Raw genomic sequence first — 21,837 nt, forward strand, 5'->3', positions numbered from 1 at the left:
TACAAAAAGCCAGTATTTATTCTCTCTCGAGTTACCATACAGTATTTTCACACAGGAGAAAAATAAATAAACATCTTGTTCAATAAATATTATCGAGATATGATCCGTAACCTTCCGCCACATCACCCAAGGCACATTGCAAAGACATAACAACATGTTTATTTTGAAGAGGGAAACGAAGCCATCTGTAAGTTGCCATGGGAAGCGTCTTGATCTCGTGTTATGCAAGGCACAGGAAAATATAACTTAAAGGAACAGTTCGACATTTTGGAATTTACTTGTTTTTCTTGCTGAGAGTTAGATGCAGTCCATAAAACTGGAGACAGAAGACAGTTACGTTAGCTTAGCATAAACACTGTAACTCGATAAAGCGAGGCGTTGAATGAAGTCCAGCTGTAGATACTGTTACAGACGCAGGTTGTCATTTGTGATGTTTGATTTGTTGCTAAAGTTCAAGAGGGTGAAGTTGTATCCAATATGAGCCTTTCCAAAAAAAAAAGAGAGTAAAGTTACTGGGATGGACAGTAAATGACAACCCTCAGCCCTGAAGAATTTGGGTTTAATCTCTCTCTGCTCTCTCTTTCTTGTTATTAACCCAAATGAACTGAAACTGGCGCTGAGCTCAGTGCATAGTTGGCGACAAGAAAAAGAAGATCACGCTGGCCAGAACACCCAGTCGAGTGAACGACACTGCGGGGAACGGCGGCGGCGGAGAGTGAGTTGAGCTCATTGTAGTTCGGGGCCAGCATCCGTCTCTTGTTGTTGCCAATCAACACATTCAGTCGTATGTTGTGGCCTGTTTGTGGTCGCGGCCCTGTCGGCGAAAGCGGATATTTTTTAAAGGGTAGTCGGGCCAATCTCCAGCCTTGTTTGTGGCCACCGAAAGAGGTATTTTAATCCAAACCATGATGTTTTCCTAACCCTAACCAAGTGGTTTTTGTGTCTAAACCTAAATGTGAGCATAAGCACATTGTGACAAGAGAGAAATACAAAATTATAGACGTAGATTGTAGAAGAAGGCCAAATGATCTGTGGTTTTGCAGAAATATGCTTTCATAAAATGGATTTGTAATTATTTTTTACTTTATCAAACGGACAAATCACCCCTGCAAAACCATGGATAAGTTAAAAATCTACTTTTCTTTATGTTCCAACTTTTTATGTGTTTAGGCTCAATTTTCTATTTCTCTCTAGACATACCGCTGTGCTTATGCTCTGCTTAGGTTTAGGCACAAAAACACTTGGTTAGGGTTTGGGAATTGTCATGGTTTGCCTTAAAATACCTGTTTCGGTCCCCACGAAGGCACCTAGAGAGAGTTTGACTCCCCTACGCTAAGCTAACTGTCTGCTAGCTCTTCACATGTAGCTTACAAACATTGAGAGGTGCAGATGTTCTCGTATTACTCTCGGCAAGAAGGCAAATAAGCTTATTTCCCAAAACGTTGGACTGTTCCTTTATTCACAGATCACACAGCTGCTGTTTTGTGTAGGAAAATTATTCTATTCTAAATAAGACTGTGTTACATAGTTCTTGCTACGGTGCGAAGTCGTTAAAAAGTGGTACAAATGAACGAGCACTGAATGAAAAGCAGTGTAGAAGTGATGTTAAGGCACTGACTGCCACAATAAGTGTGTGTGTGTGTGTGTGTGTGTGTGTGTGTGGACTGTATGTGTAGCGCTGTTGTAGAGTTACCGTAACTGACCGACCGACTTCTGATTACTCAGCAATACCCCGTCTGCCCGTTATTTCCAGTGCTCATCGCCCTGACTCACGCCTCCTCCCCTCTTCCTCTCCTTTCTGCCACTTCCTCTCCTCCTCCTCACCCCTCCGGTCATTTCCTCCTCTCCTTTTGTCTTTTCCCCTTCTATCCTTTTTCGAGAAAGATGTGAATGTTTGCTGATTCACGCATCTGGGGTCACTGAATCAGCAATGTCTCTCAATGGCTGCTCTGTCCGTCTCTCTGCCTGTCAGTCAGTCTAACCCTGTGTGTGTGTGTGTGTGTGTGTGTCTAACCACCTACAGTGAGTGGTATTTCTGTGTGTCTATGAGCCGTGAAGTCCGGTAACTCAGCCCAGCCTCAGTGTGTCTCGCTGAATGAGCTGCTATGTGCATTAGGCGGGTGACAGTGCTGGTAATGTGTTGGCTTTGTGTGTGTTATATTCCATTAGAACTTCTGGTGACCTGCCAAGCACTCCTTCATTCAGTTATTCCAGTACGGTATGAATGAAACGAGCTAAGCATGAATGTGGTTTTTTTGTGCTTTTATCTTGTTCCCACTCAGATTTTGTGCAAATAATAGATTTCCGATATGTGGCGCTCGTGCGTGCGTGGCGTGCCGTCTCAGCCTCGGAGTCTCTTCTTCAGGCGGTTAAAGTCCTTCGCCGATCGCCACAGCCAACTCTGCAGCTCTCGCAATATCCAAAAGCCCTCCACCTTCCTGGCGAAGTCGTTCATCGTCGGCCGCACCGACAGCAGCGAAGAGGACGAGGAGGAGGTGGAGGACAGGAGCGGAGTCAGAGGCGGGGAAAGGAGGGAGGTGCCCCTTTGTAAAGAAAGAGGCACGCGCTGGGAGAGGAGGGTGTGCTCCTCACCTGCTCCGAACTGGTAGAGGAGGGAGAGGGTGGATAGGGGAGGTTGGAGGGTGGGGGAGAGGAGGGAGCGAGGAGGCCGACGTTGATGGTGGGAAGTGGAGGAGGAGGAGGAGGAGGAGGTCGTCTCTACGATAAACCCGTCTTCTTTTCTGAGTGTGTCCGGGTGGTACGAGTTCAGGTTGTAGCTGTACTCGTTGGTCTGGAGGGTCGGTTGTCGGAGGGAGATGGAGCCATCTGGGGCCGGGTACGACACCACCACCCTGGTTTCTGGCTGCCTCTCCTTCTCCTCTCCATCCTCGTCGATACTCAACAACTTTCTCCTCATTACCCATGTCTCAGCCCCTCCATCTCGCTCCATCTCCTCCTCTCCATCCTCATCTTCGGCCCATTTCCCGCTCTCGGGCTCTGCCCTCCTCGCTCTCCTCCCTCTTTCTCCTCTTCCCTTCTCCCTCGTTCTGCCGCTCCTCCCTCCAGCCGCGGTCGCCTCCGCTCTCCTCCTCTCTTTCCCTCTCCGTTTTTCCACCAGGTCTACGTTGACACCGTCCTCACTCTCTCCTCTGGCCAGCCTTGTCTCGCTTCTTCTTTGGTTGTTGCGCTGACCGCTGACTCTGGACCTGTACAGGCTCTGACTCATCAGTGGAGCCGGTCTATTGCCCCCTGCCCCCCTCTGAGGGAACTGCAGCTCTCCAGCGCTGCCTATCATGTCTGCAGATTGAGGAGGAAGCGTGTAACCGAGGGTGGTCATCAGGGCGGATATGGAGCCCAGCAGCCCATCCAGGCCGGTGCAGAAGTGCAGCAGGGAGGTCTTGAGGGAGGGGCAGAGAGTGGAGCGGGCCAACTCCCTGACGGCTGCCAGCAGGACGGAGTAGGCCTTCTGGTTCTGGGCGAGCCGAGCCTGGTTTTCCAGACCGTGCCACAGCTCAAGGCGGGTGGCGGCGCTGGGCAGGGACAGAGCCGTACTGTTGGGTCGTGGAGGGGAGAAGTCTTTCTCGTTGAACGGAGGGCCGAGATAGGTCAGCTGGAGGAGAAGAAAGGATGAGAAGGTTTTATCGGAATCTGATTTATTGCTTATTCCTTATAGTTTGTGCCGTCATTCATCCTTACGGAGCCTCTGTAGGGATTGTCGGGCATTGTCAGGAAACAGTGAACAGATAATCAGATTTCAGTTGAGAAAGTTTATCTAAACCACTTTGTTTGGAAGTTAACCTGAAAGTCATGTCATGTCCTGTCCTGTCATATCTCTAGTAATCCGGGAAAATAAACAGGTCAAAGTTACCAGGAACCAGGAAGTCAACCTCAGAAACGTCACGGATGTTCACAAGAAAGACGTTGCAGCTCGGCTTTGTTTTCTCTTACGAGTTAGTCTGATCTGACCTGACTGCTCCTAACTCTCTACCAGACCTGCAATAGGTGTATTTACAAACCGATTATTTAAACCTGCGATAGATAATCTCTTTTGGCCACCTACGTAGAAACAAGTTGTAAACACAACATTGAGATTTTCATATTAGAGTTTACTCAGGCTGAACTTATCAGTCTGAACACGCTACAGAGCAACACTACCAATTGTTTGGAGTTGTGTTTCTGTCCACCTGATCAATATAAGCCTGATCTTTTTAGCTCTGTTTTGGGTCTCCACCATCTCATGAAGGAAATATCCGTCTCTTCAGCTGCTTTAAGCTCCACTATGTGTCCGTTTGCTATATAGTGTGAAACAGGATGTTAACTGTGGGCTTTCTATGTGTTATTTTTCTCCAAAACTGACACCATGAGAGCTGTGCGAGAGAAGAAAAACAGTAAAGTTGTGGACCGGACGGCTAAACAACGAGCTGAAACTCACTTTAAAGCTGTGTAAAGCCACAAATTCATCCCTGACAGAGACCTGCTTCACATTGTCTTGATTGTTTACTTTCTATTGATACATTCTTATTATAAAACATATTGAATGTGTGCTTTCTTTCTTTTCAATAAAAGATTGTCTCACACAAAAAGGACTCACATATATGTCTTTGATTTCCTTGAGCTGGTACTCCAGGTATTTGGTGAGCTCGTACGTGCTCTCTATCGAGCTCCTCTCACTGGCCAGGCTGTGTGAGGTATCCAGTGCCGTCGCCATGGCAGCAGCCAATAGCAAGAAGAGCTGGTGCTGATGGACTGTGGAGAAATTGGAGGGAAAAAAAAACGAGAGGGCGATTAATATCCAGGCAAAGACACAGTGAGATGTTACTTTAATGGCACGCAACTCACGGGTGTCCGAGTGATAATTAACACGCTCGGCAGAGGTATTTGTAATCATAACAGCGAGGCGTAATTCATCTCAAGCCGATGTTTTCACAGACATTTTGTGATTATTTGACTTGGATGCCGGGTTTTTTAATGAATTTGATGATTCGAGAGCTCAACAGGCAAAAATCACCCTCGAGCAACAGTTTCCAGTCGCAGCACCATCACAATGTTTATAGGATTTCAGAGATTTTTTTAACAATATTCTGGTTTATTTCTTTGTCTCTATGGCGATGGCCTCGTGTGTTTACATATTGCCAGGTCGGAGTCATCTGACACTGCCAATAAAGCTTTTTCCGTTTCCAATCTAATTTTAGAGGATTCTGACTGTCGGAGGTTTACTCTGGCTTCAAATAAAACCTCTCTTAATAGCCTCAGACAGTCAGACAAATGGCCCCTATGTTCAATGCAACCAGCCACACACACACACACACACACACACGTTCATTCCTGACTGATATCCCCCCAAAAAAACCGACATGTGGCTTTCTTTACAGTCGCCAGCATAAATGTGTTTGTATCAGCTGTATGTTTGCTGTGGACTTCTTGTTTATGTTTCCGAGTGTTTGTGTGAGTGTTTGTGAGACTGTTTGTAGACGTAATCCTATACGTGGATTAAATCCGCTTCCCCGTGGGTGTATACAACGATTTTGAGTTTGTGTGTGTCTGTGTGTGTGTGTGTGTGTGTGTTTTGTGTGTTGGTGTGTGTGAGAGGGACAGAGAGGGAGGTTGTAAGATCGGAAAACCTCTTAGTGCCCCTGTTTCTGGTTTCAAACAGAGAAAATTGGAGCTGAAAGGTGGCTTTCAGCGTTAAGGGACTTGATGTGAGTCCACCTCGCTTTTGTCCCGCTCACTCTCGAGCTCTCTGCCTCTTTTGCTTTCTTACTCTCCCTCAACACTTCCGCTGCCCCTTTCAGCTCGAGCGTGACACACATTTCTTTCTCGCCGTCTCTGCTCTCCGTCATCCCTTTCCGTCCTCGCCCATCATCCTGGCGCTCGGACAGTAGGCAGTGATTCATGCTCGCAACCATGGGTGAAAAACGTGCTGCCATTCAAAAAGGTGTGAAATATAGGTTTGCGCAATGTGCTGTGACCCCATCAGGAGTCTGACTTTCTCTGACTCACCTCCTGGGCCTCCTGTTGCCTCAACAATTTAAAGCCTTCGCCTCCGAAACTAGTCACCCTGCCCTCAAACTGTCCTTTCTTCCCCATTTCTCCTCCCACTTTCCCTCCTCTTCACCTCTCGGCGCTCTTATCTCTTTTCTGCCTCGGGGTCAAAATAACAGCAGCCAATTAACCCCGATTAGCTCTCCCACTCTCCCACTATTGCCCCCGTTTTTTTTCCTCTGTTTCTTTCATCTATCCATCACGACGGGGCCCCACAGGCGGAGAAAGAGGTTTTAAGTGAGCGGCTTCAACACTCGATAAACATTTATGCTCAACACGTTTTCAGTGGTTCTAAGAAAACAAGTTCTGACCTAAAACAGTCAACACCTTTTTTCCTCTGACTCAGCCGCTTACATCTGACGTATCGGTATGCACTCCCAGAAAGGGTTGGGTAGAAACTTAATGATCTTAATACATTGTCTGCTGTGTCACGCAGATAATAAAATAAAAGTGTGGTAATTACAGTAAGCAAGACATTACGTGCTCATTTACTCAAGTAATGAATATAAGTATCATTTTAGGGTTTCTTTCATTCTATGGCACTTTTCTTGAGTATTTTCTGCTACTTTATATTTTCACTTTGCATTGCGGAGGCAAATATTATACTTTTGACTCCATAACATTTATTTGATAACTTTATTTTAGAGACCAGTGGTTTCTGGACAGCCGGCCCAGGCTAACAAAAAACCACGGCTCGATCTTTGCTCTCACTCTTTCTGCCGGTCTCTCACCGGGGCTGTCTTCCCACCGAGCCTCCCTCTCCCTTCTCTTCTCTCGTCCGTCTCCTTGGATCCTACCGGGCTCAACAGCCCACAGAACTTCAGAACAGCGACACAAAAGTCCTGCCCAGTACCCGAGGTCGGTCAGCACCAGCAGCTGTGACACGAAACCATGCCAGCTATCTTCACAAGCAAGAGGAACACAAGTGAGCTGAATCAGCAGTCGTGTATTTCTTTCTTTTTTTTATGAATTTCTTTATTTATTTGCAATCGCATTAAAAAAATCAACTGAAGAATGCTGGTGATCGGACCAGATAGTTGAGTGATCCAACGTGTAACTATATGAAAAATGTACTTGTACTTCTACTCATGACACATTTAATATCAGCCACTTAAAGACTTTCACTCAAATATGTAATTGTATGGGGGACTTTCACTTTTACCAAAGTAATATTTTCACACTTTTGCTCTTGTATGACTTCTGGTGCTCCTTTTTTACAACACTTATTTTGCATCATAGAAGAAAAAATTTTATAATTGATGTTATTTTTGTCTTCTGTAACCTTTACCAAAGCATGTGAAGTAATCAGAAAGAAAACAAATCATCAGAATACCCTGACAAGTACGGTTAATCTCTATGATTACGTTGTACGCATTGTAATGATGACACGGGTGACGACGAGCAACCGTGATGACATATATTATTAGTGTCTCTATTGTGCGTCCAAACCAGCTGAACAAGCCCAAGCTCACTGAAAAGGTTGAGTTTAAATCCCCTGGTTTGATTTTTAGCCAAACCATCTCATTACACCTTTAATATGAGACACAACCATGTAGACAGGAGCATTTTAGTGAGATAAATGGAACTTGTTTATAGACTTATTAAGAGCAAATAAAGTCCTTGTATTCAGCGTTGTCTATTACTTATTTTTGAGGGTTAGAAATGTTTCTTGTTTCCCGTCTGAGTAACGTGGACAAAACCTGAGCAAACAACCCCCCAGCTGCTTGATTTAAAAACCCGCCTCCTTCATAGCTCGTAACTCTTCCACTACCTGTTGACCCCGAGTAGTCGGCTACATCAAAGCCTCCTCACAGACTATTATCTAAAACACTGCGGTTGGGCCGGGCCAACTCCCACATGCTCACGCACACACCTTGAAATCAGTCAACTAGGACAGCCCCCGTCAGCCAAGCCTCCCCCGATCTGCTCAAACCGCAAAAGCCTCATCACCTGTCAGAAGCAATAAGCGTCTCTCAGCGACAACTGAACATTTGGAGCTCATCAAGCCACGGGCTCATCCCTCCAAGCATCCTCCATTAGCATCAAAACACCCCGAAATCAACACGACATCATTGACTCTCAGAGTAAACAGCCCCGAAGGGACGGGACACACACTGTGCGTAAAGAGGTCGCGTTCGGGAGGGATAAACAGGTACTAAAACAAAAGAGAAAGAAAATTCTCCCTGGCAAAAATCAGCCCAAACGGTTCTAAACCGTTTCCTTTTGTCTGCAGCCACATGCTCGGAGATGATTGCCAGACGTGAACGTCTCTTGTTGTTGTGATTGAGGGCTGACATGTCTTAAAGCATCCTGCGCTGCGGCTTATAACAACCGCTCTTTTGTACGAGTAAACTGAGATAACTGAAACCCGGAGCTGTGTTGTTGTTATATAGTTTTATATTGAGTAACTGCACTGTAGTCGGCACACTGCCTGACTTCAAGGAGAGCCCTGCAGGCTCGGGGCTGTGTACCTGGCAGTGGAAGCACACTCCTCGGGGCAGGGTTGAAACCAGAACATTCTCCGTGGGAGGATTGCATTACGGCAACACAGGGGTTCCCTACAACGGCCGACCGTGACCTGCCTCTGTGCGCTTGTGTGTGTGTGTGTGACTCTCTACACATACCTATTAGGTTTACGCACATGCACGCATAGGGGAGCTCCATTATTCTCAACAGATCATGTTTTTTATCTACGGCGTGTTTGCTGTAAAGTCAAATCTGGCACTCTGGGGTCTGGCTGCCATCTGCATTACAGAGAGCAGCACGAGGATCAGGCGCCAGAGCTCCTGAGCACCACACAGGTCCGAATTAAACATCGGGGTCGGGGGTTCGGGGTTCAGAGTTGAATTTCAGGGCGCGAGGTTGTGTCTGGAGGCCTTGTAACACACTTGACATTTTACACTCCAGACGGTGTTTTGGTAAACCAGTGACCCAGCGTTTGTGGGTGTCATACTAGTATTTCATCTTTCCCAACATGCACCACCATTTGAGGTTTTAAACAAGCACTTAAACAGAATTTGGTATTGTGGGAAAACCATGTGCAAGTTAATCTCTCCAGTCTGGTCCAGGAAAAACTCGCTCCAGTGCCAAAAGAGGTTGCCCTCCATCACTCTAACCACTTGAAAGAGGTCTTCGACGGAGAGGAAACATCAGTATGTAGAAGATGTTATGAATTTGGCCCGAATAAGATGTTTATCGTTTCCAGCGCAGCTTTGATTGGGATGACTGCAGTGTACTGTCATGGCATATTTTTGGTGAGCAAAAGTCGTAAAACTTTGAAAAGATTTAGCGTTAATCTAAGCTTGAAGTCAGATTTGGGGGAAAAAGCCGAAAACATCCGCGGTAGGTTTTCCAGAACCAAATCAACAAGCTGCAGGCTGCGTCCCCCGACTCAAGCCACTGTGCAGAGGGCCTCTACACCCACAGCACAATATTAAACAACGCTAGGGACAGAGGGATTGAAGTATCCTTCCCCGATTCATGCTGTGGTCCCTCGAGTGGAGTCGGATACTATATATGTGTGGTGAGTGATGAGGGAATATTGAGTGTCATCCACAGGTCGTCAAATATTGATGTTTTGGATTGGCGTCCAACCTTAACTGCCAACCTCATGCGTCTGTATCTGCGTCGGTTCTCCAGGAAGTTACATTTTGTTGCTTTAAGATCTAATTGTTCCCATCAACCTCCCACAACAGCTGAAACTGAAAGATCAGAGACATCAGGAACCTCTGAGAGCTGTAAGGAACAACAGACTTCATCAAACGGTTGGAAAAACAGCCGCAAAGCAGCTATATCTAAACAAAATCTTATATTAGTAACAAAAAAGTGAATGGATTGGCTAATTTAGAATAAAATGACTCTTTATGTAGTTTCATTTGTTTGCAAACTAATTCAGTTTGTTATTTTAGGCTCATTTAATGCTGTGACATTCTTTCTTTCCTTCCTATTCTTTAGAACTCAAGGTCCACTCAGTAGCTTTGTCAAGAATTTTTAATCACATCATCCCACAGTCTTCTTCTGAAGTTCTGCACTAGAGTCAAAGCATTATATTTTTTTAGTGTTTTCAGTGATATGAAAATTGATCATTCTCTTAAGCTACCGTGTACATTTTTTTTAATCTGTGGTACTGGATTCCACTGTATTGGTCTCATTAAAAATACACATTTTTCTTAAGTTTATTTCAAGATTTATTTCTTGCAGCACATAATATTTTGTGAAATTATAAAAAGTGTTGAACCAAAAATCCTTGTGTTTTCTTTCTATTAAAAGGTCATCATAATAGATAATAACCGCAGTAAATGCGTGCCACTGTGAAACCATGATATTTTGCATCCCTATTTTGCACTTGTAACTCGTCCCGGCACCTGAGGAACTTCCAATTGATGAAGAATATCGTAGGATATGCTTGTAAAATAAATTCAAACTCAGAAATGTTTACATTTCTACACCAATAATTTCAACACCAATTACATAAAGCCTTTTGTGGCTCCAGAGGAAGCTGCATGAAATCTCATACATTGCCTCCAGTGATGTCACTCAGTGGGTAAGTTGCATTGTGGGTAATGTTCTAAAAAGGATGAAGAAGTTGATATCTCTGGTTCTGCTGTATCAGTTTTGATCATTTGTTTATAAACTGTCCATAATAAGTCCAGAGGTGTTTCAAGAGTGCCATGAGTGGACTGCATTTTCAAAACCTGGTGCCTACATTACCCACAATGCACTTTAGCCACTGAGTGTCAACACTGAAGGCAGTTTATCAGATTTCATGCAGCTTCCCCTGGAGCCAAAAAATGCTTCATACTATTTTTTTTGTCCACACGTGCAGCCGTGCTTCCCAAGACCTGTACACACACTTTAATGTGTAAAATTGGTGGATGTACCCTTTAAGTCAGTTCATTATTCATTATTACGAACAGTCTGAAGCCAGTGAATGGGATGACCGTGATTAGCTGTGACAGTGAGTTACTTTTAACAGTCAAATTCCTCTTGAAGTCTGTTTACTGTGTGTTTTGTCTCTTTAAGTCAAAATAAATTACCCTAAAAACGCGAGTTTAGAGAGGTGGTGAGAGAGTCTGTAACCATAACTGTAAGAAATAAAGTTGAAGAAATCACACTTAATGAATTGTGAAAAGGCGACCAGATGACCTGATGAACAACAGATACACATGCCTGACATCTGCGCTTGATTATTAGCAACACAATATCGATACCTCGTTTTTTTTTTAATATCATGCTTATCGTCAACATGTTTATATCGGGACACTCTCTCAACGTCTCAACTGTCACTTTCCTCTCTCAGGATGTGTTTCGATTCCTCTGACTCATCGTGCATTTTTGTTGTCATCTCACCAATGTGTCAGAGACAGAGCTGCAGGCTCATTGTGGCTTTGTTGACAGAAAAAGACCTATCGGAGCCAAACTCAAAGGAGATGTTTGTATCTCGCATAGTTTTTTAATTATTCCGCTGTGCTGTACCTGCTGGCGATTTCGCCTTCTGTCATAACACTTAAGCATAAACACACCTGTGCAGGATGCCCGGGGGGCGAATAAACACACATTAACAGACTGATCTGAGAGGAGAGAGCCGCGGTGGAGGTGGACGGAGGCGTTGAGCTGCCGGCGAGGTTAGTTGGGGGGGGGGGGGGGGGGTGTTTGACAGTCTGGGGGTCAGGGTCGGTGTTGTGTGTCTGTGTACAGTTAAAGGCCAGATTTATGTACAATCTGCACTCAATCAAATGCGCATTCCTTCCCTAACTCAACACACACAAAAACACAAAACGTGCACACACATGAATCCAGATTGTGCGCTGGAGTGTAGACCCACTTATGCACTGACTTTATACTGAATAAATACATATAAACAAACCATTGTGTACTCAAGCGCGCGCACACACACACACACACACACACACACACACACACACTCTTTCCCCCCATCACTTGTCCCATGAGATTCCTCCCTCTGGAGTTTGTTCAGACTGGATTTCAAATTGATCCTCTTGGCACTGGACACACACACACTGGGGTTGCCAAACAACATCGATGACCCCAAAACAAAAGCGAAGGAAAACACACATTTGAAAAAAAAAAAAAAAAACCCAATAAAAATTATGTCTATGCCCAGAAAGTCTCTGTGCAACTTGTAAACTCTGCGTCCTCTGTCTCCCTCTTCACCTTATAAGCCAATCCATCCACGTCTTTTTTTTTTTTTTTTTTAATCTGTGGATTCCAGTCGCTCCTTGCTTTATCGCCATGTTTGGTTTCTATTTCTCTGTCGCTCCATCTGTCCCCCCCGCTCTCCCTAAATCTTCCCGAAACATCAAACTTCCATTTCAAAGCCTCCTTCCTTTCTCTCCCTAATTACCGCTCCCCTCTCTTCCTCTCGTTAATTGGCTCCACTCGTTCCCTCCATCGACGTCTTTCATTCCCCTCCTTCATCTTTTTTCAGACCTTCGGTTTTTAATTTACATTTTAACACCGCCACCCCCGGCCCTCCTCCTCCCCCGCTGCCCTCACCCCCGGCTACTCCCCATCTCCACCTCCTCGCTTCGTCTTAAAAAAAAATACCTAAAAGGAGAATCGGACGAGAGCGTGCTGCTGAATTTCAGTCACTGCTTTAAGAAAAAAGGAGGAAAACAGCGGTGGAAAGTATTTTATACTGCTCTGGCATTTCTGAGGTTGAACTTTTCAGCAGCTGAAACAATTAATCAGCTAATAGTTCAACCGTCCTGATCATAAATCAGTTGTTTGTGACATTTTCCGGGCAAAATTTTAAAATTATCTCTAGTTCTAATGTGAGGATCTGCTTCTGCTTCTTTGCCTAATACATAACCTTCACTTGGAAGTCACGTTGAGATTAAAATCCCCTTTAAAAGTGAGACCTAGCCGAGACAAAGCAGCAGCATGAAGGGCAAATCAAATCACAACAGCAGCAGCAAGAACAAAAAAATACATTTCATGTTACACCGAACAGACAAAGCAACAGTATTTCAGGCATATGTAAAGCAGCTGCAGCTGGCAGTGACCACTTCCATTATTCTGCAATTAAATATATTTAAAGATACAAGCGTCTCGAGTTTAAGCCTGGCCCGCAGATCATCCCAGGACCAGAGCGGAACAGGCTCCTTTTACCAGCCTCAGATCTGACGGAAGGATTGAGCTGAAGCCGTTAGTGCGACCTGAGATCATGACTGAAAAACTTCCGTTTTAATTTACCAAACATAATCTCGTAGATTAAGACATAACAGCATTGAAGCCCACACAAAGGGTGACCTATATTTATCTTGATTTGTTGGCTTCTTGGTTTTGGACTTTTCACTACTTTCTGACGCTCTCGACTAAAGAACGTTGAAAAAAGTTGCAGCCTTAGATATTTTATTCCAAATCTCACGTAAAGGGTTTTGTTAAATGCTTTACACCTCATTTATCTACTTTACGTGCATTACTCAGATCTTCATTTCATGATTGTATTCATGTGTTTTCTATTCATTCGGTGGCTAAGCGAGCTCCTGAGCTCCACTAACGTCCTGTTCGAGTGTGTGTCGTTTTATGTCGTTGTGACAGCGAGTCTAACACACATCGTCTGCTGCGAGCTGTCTGACTCGTGTCTCTATCGGTATTTTTATAACCCAGCGTGACTGACTAAAGTTACGTACTTATCAATCTGTGTGAGTGTTTCTATAAATGCCACTTTGTACTTGGGAAATATTGTACTTTTTTACTCCACTGCATTTAGACAGATCATTTGAGAGACACTGTTATGAAGCTATTTAAAATAGCAAAAGGAATTGAATAACCACCACAACGTAAACGATGCTTTAAAGGAATTTAGCTGATGATATTTTCTTAAACCTTCCGGCTGTCTGCCCGTCAACCATGCGTCTTTTGTCGTGCCAGGTCAAAATTGACCCGGTTTGGGTTTGACTGTTTATAAAAACACAAGTGATATATTATCCCTCAGTTCTCTGTTGCATCTTTTAGCTAAGCTCGGTTATTTGTTTACACTTCTTCATGGGGCCGTCCATGTTAATTTCACGGTAATGAGTTCAAGGAAATCCATATTTCTGATGTGAACAATTTGAAAACGGGTCAAATTTGACCCGAGGACAACAGGAGGGTGAGGCTCTGATTGCAGGACGCTCACAGGAGTACTGGTACGACTGCGATAATGTCTCTGAATCTGGGTCTGCGCGTGAGGGAAGATATTTCAAGGGTCTTGAAGGATAGAAACAGAGGGGAGGAGGAGGAGGAGACGGAGGAAGAGAGGATTTGAAAGGAAGGAGGGAGAGGAAAAGGAGAGAGCGAGGAGGGAGCCGGTGAGGGAGAGTTTTCTGAAGCGAGGGGCCATGTTAATTTGGGAAAAATGTAAACAGCATGTGTAACTGTTCAAAGCGTGACCGACTCATTTTATATCATTCCCCCCCTTCCTTCTCTCTCTCTCCCTCTCTTCCCCTCTGGGTGCTGCTAACTTCTGTCAATCGGGAATCTGCAGTGCATTAACCCCTCTGCCGCCAGTTCCTCTCCCCTTCTCCCTCCCTCTATTTACTTTTATCTGTCCCTACCTCTCTTTCCTCCCTCTCACCCCCGCAACCTCCTCAACCCTGCACACATCCTCCTGACATCCGTGTATATATACCGTGAAGAATCGAGGATGGCGCTGAGCGAATCAAAAGATGTGAAAGGTTCAGCTTTTTTCCTCCCTTTTCTCTCTATCTCTCTCTCTCTCTCTCTTCCGTTGTTTCCTCCTGTCGGGCCGGTCGGCGTGTTTGAGCTCACTGGTCCAACAAACACACACGCTTTTATCTGAAACACACCGACACTAATTCAACCCTCGCAGCAATAACAGGCCTCGTCTGTGTGTGTGTGTGTGTGTGTGTGTGTTAGAAAGACAGAAAGGAAGGGAGATGGGTATTTCGAAGGGAGGAAAAACATGTTTCTGTGCATCTATGTGTGTGTGTCTACCTGTGGAGGTGTGTGTGTGTGTGTGTGTGTGTGTGTCATCAACAGCTGAGCTTTGTGTTAATAAAATTTGAGTATCAGAGGGAACCATCTGAACTCAGCTCTCTGTTTATTGCCGTTCTAAAGTTACACCAAATTTGCTGATGGCCGGACGATTCACATGATGTGACCACCTAGACCGGCTGAGGAGGAGGAGTAGGAGGAGGAGGAGGACAGGGGAGGATGGCAGGAGGAGGAAGAGGAGGAGGAGGAGGAGGAGGGAGAGGAAGTTTTTTGTTCATCATTTCACCCCTCTTTCCGCCTTTCTTTCACCTCCTTTTCTCTTGCTTTCATAGACACGGAGCAGCAGCCGCACCAGTTGTCCCAGGGGGAAAAGTGTGTGCGTGTGTGTGTGTGTGTGTGTGTGTGTGTGTGTGTGTGTCCTCTCACACCCTGACTAACGTGAATCATGTACTTTCTCATATCGGTGACAGCTAACTAGACAGGGGCTTTAGCTGTCTCTGACCCCCGAAACCCCTGTCATTCTTTACTGTGAATAAGAGCCCATTCTCTCTCTCCCACTCTAACACACACACACACACACACACACACACACACACACACACACACACACACACATTTTCTTCCCGTCTTTTTTTTTTGTACTCCTTCCCTCTCTCTCTCTTTTTGTGGTCCGCTAATCTCTAATCCTTCTCACATTGCCTTCACATTTCTTGGACTATCATAAAAACACATAATAAAAAAATCTCTGAAACAAATAAAAGTTTCTTATGCGTGCAATCGTTTTCTGCCTCTGTTATCTCCTCGAAAAAAAAAAACCTTTTGACGTTTGCCGAGAGCATCTGCTCCGTCTTCATAAATTTTCCAACCTGAAGAAAGGATTTACAACCTCCTTTCAACTAATTCTGGATGCTTAAAAAGCTTGAATAAAAAAAATCATATATTAAAGAATTTTAAAAAGGATTTGATGAAGTCTTCTTTCCAGTGTTATGACAACAACTGGATGTAATATAAGAGCCTGTTTGTTATTAAATTCTCCTGCTTTAGGCCTTTGCATGATTCAACCAGAAAGACTGGATAATATTTAGACAGTTGGGCAAAAAGCAGAAACGACACTTCTAAATTGCTTTTTCCCAACTTTTAAACGGATTTACGAGAAGAAAAAAAAGCAACACAATAAAAAGTGTTTTCAGATGATTGTTTTTTTGAACCTTCAAAAGGAGTTTTGGATGAATGCCGGCTACTTACCTCCGCAGCACTTTTTCATTTTCTCCTTTTTTATTCCGTTCAGAAGTTCCTCCACTGACACATGTGAGAGGTGAAATAAACCCGATGATAATAATGACGTCCTCTCCCTCTCCCTCCCTCTCCCTCTCTCTCTCTCTCTCTCTCGCTTCTCTTAAAAAAAACAAAAACAACTTTTCATCAAGTGTCGGCTCAGTCTGATGTGCTGTCTTCCGTCAGGGTGATGATGAAAGAGGAAGAAAAAAAAAATGCAGGTGATGTCGATGTGATCGTCCGACTCCGGAGGTGTTGGCTGCGATCAGAGACACACTATCACATGTCAGAGGAGATGGAGCTGAAATATTGACGGTCCGCTGACTTGTGTGGTCTGTGTGACAGACTGACTGACGGCGGAGCCTTTTTGTACCTCCTCCTCCTCCTCCTCCTCCTCCACTTCTGCTCCTTCTCCTCCCCTCCCTGTCTCGCTCCTGCCGTCGTTATCCTCCTCCTCGGGTGCTGGTGATTCACCGCGTTGACGCATCGCAGCTCGACTTGACAGAGCCGCTGAACCACGGGACTTGTCGCAACTCATTTCTGTCTCTCTAAATCCGCTCATCATCCTCCTGAACGTAATCTGACTGCAGCCGTTTGATCTCAAATCTGCTTCCCCCTCTAACAAGGTGCGAGTCCGGCCGGATCAGTGGAGAGCAGGCCGGGACGGTCCGCAAACCATCCGGAGAAACAGGGAATTAAAAATGATCTCTCGACTACTTTATCTCCAGCTCTCTTTTCTTCTCATGTAGGCTATTTAAGCATCATTTTTCCATTCCGACATCTCTAATAAATAATTTACATTGGGGTTTTTTTTTTACGCAAAACAAGGCCCAAAATAACCTTTAAATGATTTCAAGACAAATAAAATAAAACATTTAAAATATGATAGAAGGAAAAAAAACAACAAAAGAAAAGGAAAACGCAGCTTAACTATATCAGTAAAGATCCCGAAACGAAGTGAGATGATTGTGCGGAATATTTTACTAGAGGCCTCCAATAAACTAGTAGCAGGAGTGATAAACACTGAGTCCCTATAAGGTGATGTTCCGTCTGTTTTCGTCTCTTCCCGAGGATGAGGACAAGTGTTTGCCTGCTCCTCGCCGGGTCTTTTCTTCTCCTTTCATTCCCCGGGTCTTACTTTATTTTATTGACAATGGGATTACAGTGATCTTCTTCTCTCAAATCCAGCTGTCACTCAGCATACCAGCGGCAGCGCACGCACATTTACGCACAGAGACGCGCACTTTTTTGGTCGCGCGCGCACAATGTAGAGGTGTAACAACTGCTGATACTCAATTTGTTCTGGATCCGACCTGCAAATAATTCCTCGGGAGTCGGGGCCTCTTGTTAAATTCTTCCATAATCGCTCAGATACCCTGACGCGTTTGTATTAAACTCTCCAGAGGCCCCACAACTCCAAATTCACTTTGTTTTAGCTGGTTTTGTCCGATTTAAATTGACAATTTGATTGACACGACAAGACCCTCAAAATGGATCCTGATTTAATATATTGAGGCGCCATTCTGCTTATTTTACTTTTGCGCATTTTCTTAAATGTATTTGTTAAATCAAGTAACTAAATTCAGTTGAAAACCTGTGCGCAGAGACTGAGAGGAACAGTTGTGTTAGGAGGTTAATCTGGCTATGAGCATCCTATCTGATCCCAAGTGTCCTCACATAAGGTCTGCTCTGAACTATGCTACATTTAAAGTTAAACCACCAGCCTGCATAGACTGCAAGTTAGTAAAAAGAAATTATATCAACTTCTTACTGTCACCAGAGATAGACTACCCCTACACTTATGCACTACATGCACTATTATATTACACAATTTTGGATTAATATATATATTTTTTAAATCAACTGAAATACATTGAGAATAGAATACGACAGAGTAGAATAGAATAGAATAGAATAGAATAGAATAGAATCATACCTGGCCCATTTCACCAGATGTGTCGTGTGCCATCCAGCGGTGATACGTCACCACTGCAGTCTGCTCCGCCGCGCGGTCTCTAACAACCTTCTGTGTTTAAACATTAAAAGTTACCATTAGCAACTCCATAGTTCAAATATTATTCAAACAGTTGAGCCTTAAATGCACCAAATGCTTTTCACTTTCCGCTGAAGGCTTTAATAAATGATTAAAATGAAGAAGAAAAAAAACACCCTTTGCCAAACCGGAAGTAAATACAAACAGCCCCCGATTCTTTCCGGTGACGTAGGGCTAGCTCCCGATGCTACACGCGGGGAAACAGGCGAAGCCGCTCATCACATTGACAGTAAGACATGAAGTTTTCAAATTGCATCGTATTGCTTGTTTAGAAACTAATTCCAGGATCTTTGTAAGTAGCAAGCGAGTGTTGGATACGTACGTGCGTTTCTTCGCAGCTTCTTCGCTCGCAAAATTAACTCTGAACATCACTTCATTTCTTTACGCCGGCCTAGCTCTGCTGGATCGCTCGATTTGATGTACGCTGCCTCTCTCCGAGGCGGTGCTGTACCGCGTGTCGGCTTTTATTATGACTCAGTCGCGACTCAGTGCAGCAATGTTGAATAAAGAAGCGCACCTGGTGCAGTGCAAGTTAGCCTAGCTTTGTTTTAGTGGCGCAGCATGGATGTAAGTTATCGTTTTTTGTCTAAACAACAGCGCCGACTGATTGTTACTAACTGATTAATGTAGGAGGAAAATAATATCTGCAATATTAAACTTTCCTGCGTGGATTTTAACAGCTAACGGTCGGCAACGTAAACTGTTAGCTAGCTGTGCTCGGTGCTTTAAACTGTGTGAGCGCGGTGGTTAGCTCAGTCAGAAATGCGAATATGACGAACAAAACCAAAAGTAAACAGGAAAATACGGCATTTAGTGTTTAACTTACACCAACACAGGATGGTTTCTCCCTTTCCCTTGAGTCTGACTCAGTTTTTGGTTAAGCCACCTTAGTCACTGCGTTCCTGACCACCATGTTGTCATCAGCATCAAACTCTTTCAGGGATAAATGGGACCTTTTATATCACAAACTCAAAATGCAGCTTAAAACACAGTTGTTGTTTTTTTTAATGCTTGATATGTGTATGTTTGATTCTGTCTTATGGATTTTTCCTCCTGTGCAGAGAGCATCAGTCATCGCCTGTAGCTGAGATGGGAGACACACTGGAGTTCAACGAGATTTACCAGGAGGTCAAAGGATCCTGGGTCAGTATCCTCAACACCTGTGCTCTCTAAACTGATGTACAGAGAGGAACCATACAGGAAAACGGTTCAAAATAATGCACAACCACAGGCTGAAAATACGCAATACTAGCCAAGCAATGATGTTACTCTGTAAATAAGGTGAAACGTACAAACACAAAGTCATGTAATTAAAAAAACAACATGGAGTATGCAACAACAGCCAGAATCTGAAATAAGTGACCTTCTTTGCAAGCACTGTACAGGATTATGTACAAGTCCAAAAATACATCAGTGAAGTTTTAGATTAAATCTCTAAAAATCTATTTATCTTTTGTCAGCTTTGGACACAGTTGTTTCTTTACTGTAAATTGTGTTGAGGGCAAAGATGACATGTCTTTTTCCTGCGTGATCATTGTTGTTAAGAAGTTATCCCTGTGGACTAGGGCAGCAACTAACCATTATATTAATTATTAATAATGTTGAGTAATAATTTGGTCTATAATTTGGAAAGTGACAAATGCATCTTCCCAGAACCCAAGTAGACGACTTGATTGCATTGCATTTATGTCCTAAGAGAAATTGGAATAGTGACATCTCGCTGATTTTGCTTTTAGAAACTGCTTAAACTATTCATACATTTTTGTCAGCAGACTCATCTTTTAGTCAACTCCCCTCCTTCCTGTGTCTGACTGTCTGTGTGTCTTTCCTTTGTCTCTGCAGAATGACGGGCGGCTGCGCTTCAGCAAACAGAATGTGGTTTATAAGAGCAGCAAGACTGGAAAGGTGGACAGCATCCCAGCTAGTGAGCTCAACCTGGCTCAGTGGAGACGAGTGTGTTTAGGTCACGGCATCAAGCTGGGCACCAGCTCAGGACATGTCTACAAATATGACGGCTTCAGGGACACAGTGAGTTCAGAAAAAAAAAAAGAAAATTATGTGCATGTCATACCTGCAGACTAAATTTTCAGTGAATCAAGTATTTAACAGTATTTTAGGTTTACAAGGTTGACCAGGCTCTGATGTAGTGTAAATCTATGACTCATAATGAAGGACAGTGACTGTTTTTTCTGTGACTAAGATGAGAAAATAACATCCTGCGATCATAAACAGCAGCCCAGTATGCACTGCACCTGAGCAGCTAACTTACCACATAAAATGCTGTCTTTATTTGTCCTTCACACACAAAAATTAACAAAAACAGGATGAGGTTGACTTAATATGACATAAACTAACAAGGACGTCATTCAAAGACTAAAGCTAAATAAAAAATAAATAACTTTAGTCTGATGACGTCCTTCTTTTTCCCATTGCAATTCCTCAACAGACTCCAAATCTTTCTCTGTCATTGTATTTTTCTGTTTCTGGGAAATAGTTGTTACCTTACTTGGAAGAGAACAAGGCAACAGTGGAATATTACACTCTGACACACAGTCCTGGTTAGCTCAGCGCCGTGTTTATGACGAGGGATGTAACGCAAGCGGGGGACCACCGATAAACAATTTCCCTTGTCTGACATTTCCACGGAAAAATGCTACCATCTTGCGAAAAAGGCCACCGCTTGTGTGTGCGTGTTTGTATGTGCGTTGCCATCAAAAGTATGTGAATGAGTCGGCTCGTCTCTCCGAGGCTCCTAATGGGATTAATGAGGGAAACTAGTGCTAGCATGTGTGTTCCATAAACAGTGCAATCATCGGCTCATGTGAGTCAGTGTTTATATCAATCCACAGAAACAATTTGGCTAAGAAGACAGACAAGAAAAAAAATTGCGGTCATGTTTGTTTTTTATCACCATAATTTTTTTTTCCTTGCTGCTCGGAGTGTATGGGGAATGTCAGCACGCAACTGGGATGGAGGTATAGAGTAGTGGGTATAACCTGCAGTTTCCGTCTCCTGGGGTTAATCAGTGTATTTTTTTTAAAGATGGATCCTCTCGTCCCGAAGCTCAGGGCGTGATGTCATTGTTTATTATCCCACAGCCAGTGTCGGTAATCGGGAGTTGGCTTGAGGTTTAGCCGCTGGCGAGCTGTACAGAAGCTGCGATGCATCTGTCCTTCTGTAGTGTCCTCGAGCAACACATTGAATCTCTGCCAGAGACGATATTACGTAGCTGACCTGTAAATGACTGCTGATGGAGCTGTGATTGTACAGGCTTGTACGTCACTTCTCCTCATGTTAATAACACGTGTAGTTTGTCACTGGCCGAGGCCATCATTGATATTAAGAGTGTGGCATTAAATGTAGGCAGCTGCTGTTGTGAATGCATCTTGGTAAAAATGCAGCTGTGTATCAAACCTCCAAACTTTTTTGGTAAGACAGAAATGTTTCCGCTGCAACAAGTATCAAACTGTCAGCCACTAGAATCTGAAATTGAATGTGGAACAGAA

At 44.0% G+C, this 21,837-nt stretch overlaps 2 protein-coding genes across 7 annotated transcripts in view; one reads left to right on the top strand and one right to left on the bottom strand.

Annotated features, from left to right (window-relative positions):
- clcf1 (cardiotrophin-like cytokine factor 1) lies at positions 1-19,279 on the bottom strand. Of its 4 annotated transcripts, none has more exons than XM_030396794.1 (4): positions 19,158-19,279; positions 18,215-18,304; positions 4,592-4,746; positions 1-3,610 (listed from the first exon to the last, which is right to left on the bottom strand). In XM_030396794.1, the coding sequence occupies exons 3-4, from the start codon at positions 4,706-4,708 to the stop codon at positions 2,342-2,344; spliced, it is 1,386 nt and encodes a 461-aa protein (XP_030252654.1). In that variant the 5' UTR covers positions 4,709-4,746; positions 18,215-18,304; positions 19,158-19,279; the 3' UTR covers positions 1-2,341. The 4 variants fall into 4 exon arrangements, with proteins under 4 accessions (XP_030252654.1, XP_030252655.1, XP_030252656.1 ...); XM_030396795.1 differs by lacking the exon at positions 19,158-19,279 and adding an exon at positions 18,654-18,750; XM_030396796.1 differs by lacking the exon at positions 19,158-19,279 and adding an exon at positions 18,654-18,720 and having other exon boundaries at positions 18,215-18,301.
- Positions 18,459-21,837, top strand: part of ssrp1a (structure specific recognition protein 1a) — a 13,023-nt gene continuing 9,644 nt past the window's right edge. For 2 of the 3 annotated variants that reach the window (XM_030396790.1, XM_030396792.1), the window contains exons 1-3: positions 18,459-18,560; positions 19,393-19,474; positions 20,174-20,359. In XM_030396790.1, the coding sequence (XP_030252650.1) occupies positions 19,421-19,474; positions 20,174-20,359 (240 nt within the window). In that variant the 5' untranslated portion in view covers positions 18,459-18,560; positions 19,393-19,420. Of the gene's footprint in view, positions 18,561-18,782; positions 18,899-19,392; positions 19,475-20,173; positions 20,360-21,837 lie in introns of those variants that run through there. The other variant, XM_030396791.1, reaches the window with a different exon arrangement.

This window comes from Sparus aurata, chromosome 18 (genome assembly GCF_900880675.1).
Source record: "Sparus aurata chromosome 18, fSpaAur1.1, whole genome shotgun sequence".
Classification (NCBI taxonomy): Eukaryota; Metazoa; Chordata; class Actinopteri; order Spariformes; family Sparidae; genus Sparus; species Sparus aurata.

Bases quoted from the DNA above. Each gene is read 5' to 3' on its own strand.
- clcf1 (XM_030396793.1), bottom strand. The intron at 3,611-4,591 runs GTGAGTCCTTTT...CTTCTCCTCCAG, and splicing joins AGGAAATCAAAGACATATAT to CTGACCTATCTCGGCCCTCC.